The sequence below is a fragment of the Galeopterus variegatus genome, unplaced genomic scaffold (assembly GCF_000696425.1).
Source record: "Galeopterus variegatus unplaced genomic scaffold, G_variegatus-3.0.2 Scaffold481, whole genome shotgun sequence".
Lineage (NCBI taxonomy): Eukaryota > Metazoa > Chordata > Mammalia > Dermoptera > Cynocephalidae > Galeopterus > Galeopterus variegatus.
The window spans coordinates 452530-464815 of record NW_007726592.1 but is presented as its reverse complement, the minus strand read 5'-3'; the positions used below and the strand labels follow the sequence as shown (position 1 = coordinate 464815).

At 37.1% G+C, this 12286-nt stretch overlaps 1 protein-coding gene across 1 annotated transcript in view; it reads left to right on the top strand.

Moving 5' to 3' along the window:
- The window catches only part of LOC103587708 (chromosome unknown open reading frame, human C6orf57), an 18965-nt gene that overhangs the window by 4619 nt on the left and 2060 nt on the right, over window positions 1–12286 (top strand). Inside the window, exon 2 of the mRNA XM_008569227.1 lies at window positions 4754–4906. Within this exon, the coding sequence (XP_008567449.1) occupies window positions 4754–4906 (153 nt within the window). The remainder of the gene's footprint in view (window positions 1–4753; window positions 4907–12286) is intronic.

Here is a 12286-nt window from a genome sequence, read left to right as displayed (position 1 = left end):
AAAAAAAAAAAAAAAAAAAAAAAGACAAAAAAAAAAGATCAACAAAATTTGCAAACCTTTATCTAGACTAACCAAGAGAAAAAGAGAGAAGACAGAAATTACTAAAATCAGAAATACAGCAGGGGCATGGTAGAGCAGTTGCTTCTGTTACGTTGGAGTGGGCTTTGAGGAGGGAGAGAGATGTCCTTTTCTTTTTCTGGTCTCCACTGGTGACCTTTCTTGTGTCACTACAGTCGGGTGTCTGGCAGGTCACCTGCATGGTAGCTGTGGTTACTGCTGTCGTGTCAAGCCGCCATGGCTGTGGTGATGGCTGTGGTGGGCCACCTGCTAGGAGGTGATGTTTCCGTGTGCTCCTTGCCAGTTTCCCAGAGGGGGATGCTGCCCTTGGCTCCTGCCTAGGACCCGGGCGTGCTCTGTTTCTTACCTGCATCCGGGCAGAGGGGACTGCCCTTGGCTCCTGCCTAAACCCCAGGCAATTTCTAGTGGTGAATTACTCTTGCATTTCTAGAAAATATTCAAATTGATCGTGGTGATTATATTTTTTAAATATAATATTAGATTTGGTATGCTAATATTTTGTTTAGAAATTAGCCTGCAATTTTCCTCTCTTACACTTTTCCTCTTCTGGTTTTAAAAGTCAGGTTATTCTAGCCTCATACATTGAATTCCATAGTTTACTCACCCTTTTCCTTTCTTTGTTAGGTTTTGTTAAGGCTGGAATTATCCCTCCCTTGCATGTTTTTTGCAACTTGCCTGCAAAACTATCTACACCTGCGCCTTTCTTTGAAGGAAGATTTTAAATTACTGGTTTAATTTCTGTAATGATTGTCATAGAATTTATCAGGTTTTCTGTTTCTTAAGTCAGTTTTAGTAACTTAACTTTTTCTAGGAAAGTGTTCATTCTGTATAGTTTCAGTATATGGGTGTAACGGTCCTGGGTGTTTTTAAATCTCTGCCTTAAGTTTCTGCCCTCCATATGATTATATACTCTCTTTTTCTCGTGTTGTCTTGCTTTTTCTTTTTTTTTTTTTTTTTTTTTTTTTTTTTTTTTTTTTTTTTTTTTTTTTTTTTTCATATTAGCTTTACCAAAGGCTTCCCAGTTGTTTTAGTCTTTTTAGAGAACCAACTTTTGGTTTTGTTGATCCTCTTTGCTAATTGTAAATTATGCAGAGGATACAAAATTTGTTAGACATGGGAAATAAGTTCAAGAGATCGTTCGTTGTAGGACATGCTGACTATAGTTGGTAACAATGTATTGTATACTTGAAAATTGCTGAGAGTAGATTTTAAGTGTTCTCACCACAAATAAATGGTAAGTATGTGAGGTAATGCATATGTGAGATTGATTTAGCTGTTCTACATTGTATACATTTCAAAACACCATGTTGTAAACCATAAATATATACAATATTTATTTCTCAATTTGAAAGAAACAAGAATATATTGTAAAAGGTTTTTAAATTATAAATTGTATCTTTTAGTTATATTACTTAATTCTCTTTTATTTTTCAGTCTTCTCTGGGTTCTTTTCTGTGGAAATGGCGCATCTCATAAACAGCATATGGCCGGATTTGGGTTTTTTTGTTTTGTTTTGTTTTTGCAGTCTGACAATCTATACCCTTTAACTGGAGAGTTCTGTCTGTTTACACTTATTAAAATTACTGATATAAGTGGTTTTATTTCTACCATCTTATTTTTTGCATCTTCTAATTGTCCTGCTTTGTTTCAACTAAATGTTTTCTTCTTCCAGTTTTTTCCCTCTGCTGGTTTGGTAGATAGTTTTTCTTTTCTTTTATTCGTTACCATTGAAATTCAAATGAATACTTAAGCAGTCTAAAGTTAGTTCATATCTTTAACCCCCCTCCAGAACAGTACCAAGCTTAAGAATGCTTTGAGTTCACTCACCTCCACCTCTGTTGTCCAATCTCTTGGGGTGAGAGAAAGAGAGAGAGTGTGTTGGAGTGGGATTGTGGTTTTGATAAACCTACAAACCAAATGTTATTATTACTGTTTTGTACAGTCAATGTATAAAAGCATTTTATTTTCTCTCTATTTCTTCTTATCTCACTTTTCTTTTGGGATCGCTTTCTTGAAGTACATTGTCTAGAAGTTCCTTTCGTGGGAATCTTGATTGGTAAAGTTATCTGTGTCATCTTAAATCTGAAAATGTCTTCATTTCTCTCTTGTTCTCGAAAGGTGGTTTCAATGAGTTTATCTTTTTCTCATTTCTTCCATTATAGCTATTTGAAAGCCAACTGTCAGTCTGAATTTTGTTCTTTTATACGTTATCTTTTATCTGGCTGTTTCCTTTAATGTTGGGGTTCTCATTTTACTTTACGTCTAGGTATGATTTTTTTTTTTTTTTTTTTTTTTTTTTTAGTTCTGTTTGCCGTTCTTTCTGCTTCCTAAATCAGAAGATACCTGTCTTTTGTGCTTCTCTTGGTCTTTCCATTCTCTCCCTTTGGAACTGTGATTAAACAAACATTTGTTAGACTATCTCATTTTACCGTCTGTTTGTTTTAATGTCTCTTTCGTTGTTTTCCTCTGTCTCTATGCCTTGTTTTATATAACTTCTTCGAACTTTATTCCAGATCACAAATTGTCTTTTCAGTTGTATTTATTCTGCTATTTAACCTTTTCATTGAGCTTTAAATGTAAGTCATTATATTTCTAACTGTCTTTTTTTTAACTTGGTGTAGTTATTTTTCATACTCTCTTATCACTTATTTTTGGCCTTTTTATTTCTTTAAATATATTAATTAGTTATTTTATATTCTGAGTTGAATATATGAAATCTTCATGGTTTGGTCACTGCTCTCTTTGTTGATTCTGCTGGCTCTTGTTTTGTTGGCTTGTTTTCTGGAATGTTTTACTGAGATTCTCTCTGTGGGACTTCGTGAGATACGGGTTGAGAGAATATCTCTTCTCAGAGGATTTGCTTCAGCTTTTGCTGTGCATCTGGGAGCACTTTAGACTTGGGTGCACTTTATAGTAAGATGCTCCCCTTGGAGGTTTTTGAGCCATACAGATAATGTGTAATCAGACCCAAACACAGGTGTGGTCAGCCAGTGGCTTCAGAAATCTCAGAAGGGCTTCTTTTTTTTCACATCTCCACTCTGAACTTAACCACCATTGAGATGGACAGCATTCCTTCCTTAACTGGAGGTTTCCTTCTTCTTCCTTGCTCTTTGGACCAGTAGCATGTGCATCAACCTGGAGCTTATTAAAAATGCAGAATCTCAAGTCCTACCCAGAACTACTCAGAATCTGCAGTTTTAAAAAATCCCACAGGTGATTTGTATGCACATTTTAAATCTTCCAGTTCACTTTCTTTTCTCTGTGTGTGAGCTTCCCTAAGTCCTGGCCTCTAATAGGCTTTCTGTTTTGCTCAGGCTTAAGAAAACTGCTGTCCTAAAAGCTCCATACCCCCAGCTGTAGGCAAGAAAGACACAGGATATGTAGCAGTTTCAGTTTGTTTGTTTACCTCATTGGACATTTTTAGCCTATCATTATTTACTTTCTTAAAGGTTCTTTCTGTGGTTTAGAAGGTTATTTTAAAATAATTTTTGGCCTTTTTAAACGTTTTATAGCTGTAGGGTTTGGGCATCTTTACTTATCAAATTGACAGAAACAGAAGTTCTGAATTGCTTGTTGTTGTTGTATGTGTGTATATATTTTAATGGTGATTTACTATTTTTCCTTTGCTTTTTAAATTATTTCTTTTTTTAGAAGGTCATCTTCTTGCCTGTAATGTATGTGTAAACACAATTCTAAGTAGGTTTCAGATAGGGCCAGACCACCACTTGAAGTAGAAGACATGGACTTTATGGTGGTTCCTTATATTCTTGAAAGATGGTTTTGGCTTTAAGCTTGTCAGTTGTTCTCTCTTCCCTTTGTAAGGACCCTTATGATGATCACATTGACCCACTCAGATAATCCAGAATAATCTCTCTAGTTTAAGGTCATCTGATTAGGAAACTGAATTCCATCCGCTACCAAAATTCTCCTTCACCATGTAACCTAACCTATTCACAGCTTCTGGATATTGGTTTCTGATCATCTTGGGGGCCGTTATTCTGCCTGCCACAGTGGTGTAGTTGGAACGGGGACCCAAACCTATCTTCCTTTAGGAAGTTGAAAACCCCCAATGCTGTGGTCGTTTTTTTTAGAGTGGTTTTTGCCCTTATTGAACATTATCTCAACAAGGGGTTGGATCATTTTCGTAGTACTGAAAGTTTAACTTTCTCTTTACAGCCTAGAGAAAAAGTGATCTCACATATCGCAGATGCCCAATATATTTTAAAATTTTTAGTTGACAGGAAAAGAGCACCGTGATTAGGATTTAAATATAAGAATATAGTTCCTTGTGACTTCTAGAGATTTAAATGTTAAATATTATCATTGAAAAGTTCATACTACTTGGTTACTCTTAATGCCTCAATTCCTGGTATTTTGTCATTGCTTCAGATAAGAATCAGTGTTTTATATAAGTTTCTACAATTTTGGTAATGGTTAACTAACTTATTTCATAGCTTTTCTTTTTAAACTGGTAACATTGGTTGTCTCTAAGGAAGGGAAATGGCTGTCTAGAAGATAGGGGCAGAGGGAAGAGTTTTTACTGTATGTCCTTTTTTACCTTTTGAACTGTGGTAAATATGAATGTATAAGCTAAAAACAAATATGTAAAATTATTAAGTTTTTAAAGTAGAATAAATGTACACCTCTTATTTTTCTACTGTCTCCACTCTGCTAGGATCACCCCTTCTGTGTAATTCTTTGAGGAAAACAAGTTCTTCTCAAGAAGGAAAGTCTGAACCTGTCAAACAATCCCTTAAGAAGCCAAAGTTTCCAGAAGGTCGTTTTGATGCACCAGAAGATTCCCATTTAGAGAAAGAACCACTGAAAAGTGAGTATAATAAAGCTCTGCTCTTAATTTTTGAAGCACTAGAGAAGGAATTTTAGTTACTGAGAAAATAAATGAAAGAAAATAAATGTTATTACTTATAATTCTTTATTAACAATATTAAAACATATTTCAACAGTGAATAGAGAAAGAACCACTGAAAAGTGAGTATAATAAAGCTCTGCTCTTAATTTTTGAAGCACTAAAGAAGGAATTTTAGTTACTGAGAAAATAAATGAAAGAAAATAAATGTTATTACTTATAATTCTTTATTAACAATATTAAAACATATTTCAACAGTGAATAAAATTACTATATTGACTATCAACATGTATGGGGTTTAAAAAAAATGGTTTTCAAGCCACTGACAGTTATATGATTGATTGTTTGATTTGTTATACCTCATTATTCACATGAAAAAATATGTAAGTTGAAACCTTCTTTGATAAAAATAACAGAAACCTACTTGAGCAAACTTAAGCAGAAGCTACAGTAGATTGTTATTAGGGTACAGGGTAAAGGCAAGGCATCCAAGAGCACTGGTGCTATTGGGTCTCAGAAAAAGACTAGAACCTTGGGACTAAACACTATGTGGAAGAAAGGAGAGTCTCTCTTCTTCTCTCATCTCTGGTCACTTCTCTTCATTGTTTTCCTTCTCCAGACTAGCTTCTCAGTCACTGGGAAGAAAGTAACTGCTCCTGGCAGCTATTTGGTTCACAAGACTAGCCAGTCTGAGACTAGAATTTCTTCTTACTTCTAATTCTGAATTCCCTAAGAAGAAAGCTCTTTGGTGAAGCTTGGATCAGGTATTCACAGCTGAATTAATCAGAGTGGCCTGTGGGATGGGTCACACATGAAGGTAGTGGTTCTCACTGTAACCACATGGTTAGAGAGAGAGAGAAGGGGAAGTTTTGAGAATAAAGAGATTTGGTAACAGACTAACATTATTTTATATTAAGCATATACAAAATTTGGCTCATGCCTTGAAGATCTGTTTTTAAAGTACTACTTTATTTTCATTCTGTACCCTTTTATATCTTTTAATTGTGGAACACGGGCAAGTATTAGCTATTCAAAAAATAAAAAATTAAACAGTATAAATATAAACATACGCTCTGAGTCTTTGGCAAGAGGCTGTATTGAAAGGAGTGTTAACCCATCTATGCAGTGAAGCATTCTAGGCAAGAAGATATTAGTAGAGGGTCTGGAACTTTTTCTAGAATATAAAAGACTTTATTGTTTGCTCATTCAGTTAGATATTTCAATTTATAGCACTTTACCAAGCCCAATCTAATAATCAGATGAATCAGCCATGGTGATGGAGACTGTTAAAAAGTTGTCATAATATAAAGGTAAAATTTTTTTCAACGGTTTTAGCTAAACAGAAAAATCTGAGGGGAAGTATTTTCTTAAAATATTACACAGATGAAATTAAGAATCTTGAGGAAGGGAGTGTATCCTTTAGTACCCAGGTAGGCCCAGTGTAATTAGAGAGAAGCAAGAGAGTCAGAGACAGACTGGAAGATGCTACACTGCTGCCTTTGAAGATGGAGGAAGGAGCCACAAGCCAAGGGATGTGGGCAGCCTCTAGAAGGTGGGAAAGGCAAGGAAACAGATTTTCCCCTAGAGCCTCCAGAAGGAGCACAGCTCTGCTCACACCTTGATTTTATCCCAGTGAGACCCATGTCAGGTTTCTGACCTTCAGAACTGTAAGATAATTAATTTGTGTCATTTTAACCAAAAATGAAAAAAAAAAAAAATCCCACCAGAAGTGTGATGAAAAACACATACTGTTTTTCCCCTACTCTCAAGCCACAGCCAACACAGATCAGCACAGAAGACTTCTGCGACCAAATGTGTGGGCTTTTTCCCCCACACACCAACCCGTTCTCCAGCAGACACCAGCTGGGTGCCTTCCAACTCAACTCTGACACCATCTACCTGTAGATAACATTAGATCCCACAGGTTGAGGACTCAGTCCCCAAGACCCCCCCCCAGCCCACCCCACCACTTTTAAGTGCTTAATCACAAGCCCCAGGCTGTTTTACCTGTGCTTCTGACTAATGGGCTATAAATCAGGGGTCCCACAACCTTTACCTTTGCTTCAATTATTTTGCTAGAGTGGCTCATAAAACTCAGGGAAACACTTATTTACATTTACCAGTTTATTATAAAAGATATTACAAAAGATACAGGTGAAGAGATGCACAGGGTGAGGTATGAGGAGAGGGGCACAGAGCTCCCATGGCCTCCCCAGGAATCTTCACGTGTTCAGCTCTTTGGAAGCTCCCTGAATCCTGTCCTTTTGGATTTTTATTGAAGCTTCATTACATAGGCATGATTGAAACACTGACAACCTTGTAGAAATATGATTGGACAAAAAGGGTATGATCTAATAATACTAATAAACTGAGTGGAGAAACCTAGCAAGGCCTTTTTGTTCAAATTCTTCTTGGCCTCTGTGCAACATTCCTTGCTCCTGGGTATTCCTTGCTCCCTTCTGAAACTCTTTATGGCTAGCTCCAAGACAGAAAGGCAGGGGAAAACTAGAGTTCTGCCTTGGAGAATCAAGAACCATAGACAAAAACATGCACGCGTGCACGCGCACACACACACACACACACACACAAAGCTACTTCAAAAAGTTTGTGGAAGGATTTGTATTATCTTTTAATTACATTTTTCCATGAACTTTTTGAAGTACCTTCATATATGTATCATAATATCACAAGAATAAAGCAGTAAGTCCAGAAATAAACTCTCATGTATGTAGCCGATTGATTTTCAACAAGGGTGCCAAAACCATTCAATGTGGAAAGGACAGTCTCTTCAATAAACGGTTCTGGGAAAACTGGACATACACATGCAAAAGATTGAAATTGGACCGTGCTATAGTTTGGATATGATTCACCCCTACCAAAATGCTTGTTGAAATTTGATCCCCAATGTGGCAGTGTTGGGAAGTGGGGCCTAGTGGGAGGTGTTGGGTCACAGGGGTTTATCCCTCATGAAAAGATTAATGCCCTCGCTCAGTGGTGAGTGACTCTCATTTTATCAGTTCCCTTGAGAGCTGGTTGTCAGAGCCTGGCACCTCCCCCTCCCCACCTTGCTTCCTCTCTTGCCATGTGATCTCCTTGCACACACCAGCTCCCCCTTCGGCTTTCTGCCAAGAGTGGAAGCAGCCTGAGGCCTTCATCCACTCTCAGCTGGATGTGAGCTGAATTGTGAGCCAAATAAACCTCTTTTCTTTATAAGTTACCCAGTCTCAGGTATTCTGTTATAGCAACACAAAATGGACTAATACAGACCTTTACCTTACCATATATAAAAATTAACTCAAAATATATCAAAGAACTAAACTTAAGAACTAAAGCTATAAAACTCTTAGAAGAAAACATTGGGGGAAATCTTCATAATGTCGGGTTTGGTTTTTATGGCTGTCACACCAAAAGCACAGTCAACAAAAAAAGATAAATTGGACTTCATCAAAATTAAGAACTTTTTATTTTGTGTCAAAGGACAATAGCAAGAAAGTGAAAAGACAACCTACAGAATGGAAGAAAATATTTGCAAGTCATGTATCTGATGGGGAATTAATATCCAGAATATACAGAGAACTTCTGTAACTCAACAACAGCAACAAAAAAAAATTCAAAAGTGGTCAAAGGACTTGAGTAGACATTTCTCCAAAAAAGATATACAAATGACGAACAAGCACATGAAAACATGCTTAACATCATTAATCATCAAGGAAATGGAAGTCAAAACTGAATAGAGACAGAAAGTAGAGTAGAGGGTATCAGGGGCTGGAGAGAGGGAAAAGGGGGAAGTTCTTGTTTAATGGATACAGAGTTCGTATTGGGTATGATGAAAAATTGGGGGTGTAGATAGTGGGGATGGTTACACAAAATTGTGAATGTATTTAATACCGCCAAATTATACACTTACAAATGGTTAAAATTATTGATAATATTATATATATATATACACACACACACACACAATAAAAAAAGGAAATCAGCACATTGCAAAAGCTAATCATCTATTTGACATGATAGTTGGCATTCATCTTAATTTCTGAATTACTTAAATTCTTTATGTTGAACTTACTATTTCTTAGAAACTTTTTTTGTTTGTTTGTTTGTTTTGTTTTGGCAGACATCACCAAATCTAGCAGATGCTTTTAAATCCTCATTTTATTTGTACAATCCACAACTTTTGGCAGTGTTAACTGCTGCTTCTGGACATCTCCTGTCTTGGTTTCTGTTATGCTTTCTCCAGTTTCTCATCCTATTTCTTTTTTTCTTTTTTTTTTTTTTTTTTTTAAAGATGACCAGTAAGGGGATCTCAACCCTTGGCTTGGTGTTGTCAGCACCACGCTCAGCCAGTGAGCAAACCGGCCATCCCTATATAGGATCCGAACCTGTGGCCTTGGTGTTATCAGCACCGCACTCTACCAAGTGAGCCATGGGCCGGCCTTCTCATCCTATTTCTTCAGCCATTTCTTTCTGTGCCCCTTTATAAGTTCTTCTGCCTCTGCCCCATCTAAATGTGGGTATTTGCCAGGCCTTTGTCCTTAGCCCTCTAAGCCTTCCTAGGGAGATCACATGTCTTCCTAAGATGATTTTAAATATCCCGTATGTGTTGGTGATTCACACATTTTCACCTCTAGTCACATTTCTCTCCTGAGCTTTACTCTCCTAACACCAGTCATTTCCTGAACATGTTTCTTTGCATACTCCAAACATCTCAAAATTAATATTTCTAAAACTAAACTTATCCTGTACCCATTCTTTCCACTTACGTTCACTACTTCCACTAGCCTGATCACATATCCTCCTTTTCCTTCTGGATTCCTGGTCTACCACATCTGCCAAGTTACCCAGGCCTAAAATCTCAGGATAATTCTTCACTCCTGCCTCTCCCTGTGTCTCCTGTATCCAATCCCAAACCAAGTCCTGTTGAGATCACCTTCTTAACATCTCTCAAATCCATCCCTTCTTAATCATTCTACCAGTAAAGCCCAAATTCAAGCTATCTGTAGCCCTGTTGGTCTCACAAGTCTCTCTGCTTCCTTGTTTTCTTCCTTCTAGTCTTGTCTCCCTGCTTCTAGTACATACTTCATTCTAAGAAAAATGTATAGGTTGTTCCCTTGCAGAAGCAGGTTTCATTATTAAGATGATAAAGAAAGATGTTTGTAGCTAGGCATCCTGTTTTATATAAAGATGAATAAGAAAGGAAGATGAGATACATAAATAACTATGAGAAGAAAATCATGTGGTAACTACATATAAAGATGAATAAGAAAGGAAGATGAGATACATAAATAACTATGAGAAGAAAATCATGTAACTAGGGAAGATGAGATACATAAATAACTATGAGAAGAAAATCATGTGGTAACTACTATGCGAGATACACAAAAAATATCAGAGAAATGTGGACAAAAGAGTTAATATTTGAGCTGGGGTTTAAACGAAAATCTTGTTAAGTAGATAAGGTGTGGTGGGGAAATGTTTCAAAAAAAGAAAGGTATGGTCAAAGAGAAAGAAGCTGCAGAACATGACACATGTAAGACACAGCTAATGGTAGAGGAGAGGCTTTTGAATGTTCTTGCCACAAAGAAATGATAAATGCATGAGGTGATGGATACACCAACTACCCTGACCAGTTCATCATACAACATATGTAATGTATCAAAACTTCAGATTGTGCCCTGTAAATATGTACAATTAAAATGTGTCAAATTGTTAAAAAAATTAAAAACACATGGGCCTCTGGCATCAGCATAAAGTATATATAGTAGATTAATAGGATATAAGGCTAGAAAGATAGTACAGCTGAAATCTGGGAGTGCCTGAACTGCCAGGTTACAGCATAAAGGCTTTATGCAGGGCCAGTGAGGAAAGCACTAAACATATTTTGGACGGAGATTGTTTTAAATTGGTTTTACTAAAGTATAATCTATATATAATAAAATTACCTATTTTGAGTATATAGTTCAGAGAGTTTAAACAAATGTTTACAGTTATGTAAGCAACACAAAGTATAAAACAGTTTCATCCCCTGAAGAGTTATCTGTGCCTCTTGGCAGTCATCCTGTTCCCGCTTCCTCCTGGCAGCCATCGATTTGTCCTCTATCACTATAATTTTGCTTTTTTTTTAGAAACTTATATAAATGAAATCATACAGTATGTAGTATTTTATGTCTGACTTCTTCTACTTATCATGATGTGGAGAAGGAGTTCTGTTTTAGAAAGATTGATTCAGCCTTCTGAAGAGGGTGGGCTGGAGCTACGAGAGTCAGAGAACAGAGAGATGAGGTAGAAAACTATTGCGTTAGTCTAGAATGGGGCATTGAGAGCACAAACCAGGCTGGCAGTGGTGAGAATAAAAAGTTCCGGAAAACTGTACGTTATAGTAAGGACAAAAATTAAGTTAAACAAACATGTAGAAGAAGAGAGATGGAAGAATAAGAGGTTGTGGTCAGAAAGAAGAGAGCTCAAATGTGTAGGATTCGGAGAAGGAATATATTCAAGAGATAATAAAAGCCAAGTGGATGGCAGAAGTGGAGACGAAGATCACTAGGAAAGAGGACTGGGGACCTCTGTGACCTCAATGTGTGATGATTCATTAATGTGCATGTTGATATTATTAAGTATGATGGGGAGAGAAAAATGAAAATATGAACCAAATATTGGTCCCATCCAAGAAGATAGAAGAGTCTTTGAATTTATCATAAGACTGGAGGGAAGCATTGGACAAGTGAACTGTGTGGAATTCAAAAAAGGAAAGGCCGTAGAGGTTGAGGACACAACAAAAAGGGGCCATCTGCAAGCCAGAAGGAGAGCCCTCACCAGAACCTGACCATGCTGGCACCCTAATTTCAGCCTTCTAGCCCCCAGAATTGTGAGAAATAAATTGTCGTTGTTTAAGCCACCCAGCCCTGGGTATTTTGCTATGGCGGCTCTAGCTCACTAAGACCCCTGATAAGCCCCAGAGATATGGGACAAAGAAGAACTTCCATTAGAGAGGCTTTCAGAGGGAGTCAGAGAGAGGGAAGAGCCAGCTTGCAGTTAAAGCATGGAATTCTGTAGAAAACAGAACGATGATGAGAGAGGGAGAGAGGTTATTCACAATGAAGCAAGAAAAAAGATATTTGAAAATATTTGAAAAAAAATATTTGAAAAATTTCAAGGTAAATTATGTATCCTCTTTCTTTTGCCTGGGAAGAGACTACGTGATTTTGGCAATGATCTTTCCGTTTTCTAAAGAGACACAGTTTGAGAATTAAGGTTCTTTTTTCCTTCCTTCCTTCCTTCCTTCCTTCCTTCCTTCCTTCCTTCCTTCCTTCCTTCCTTCCTTCCTTCCTCCCTCCCTCC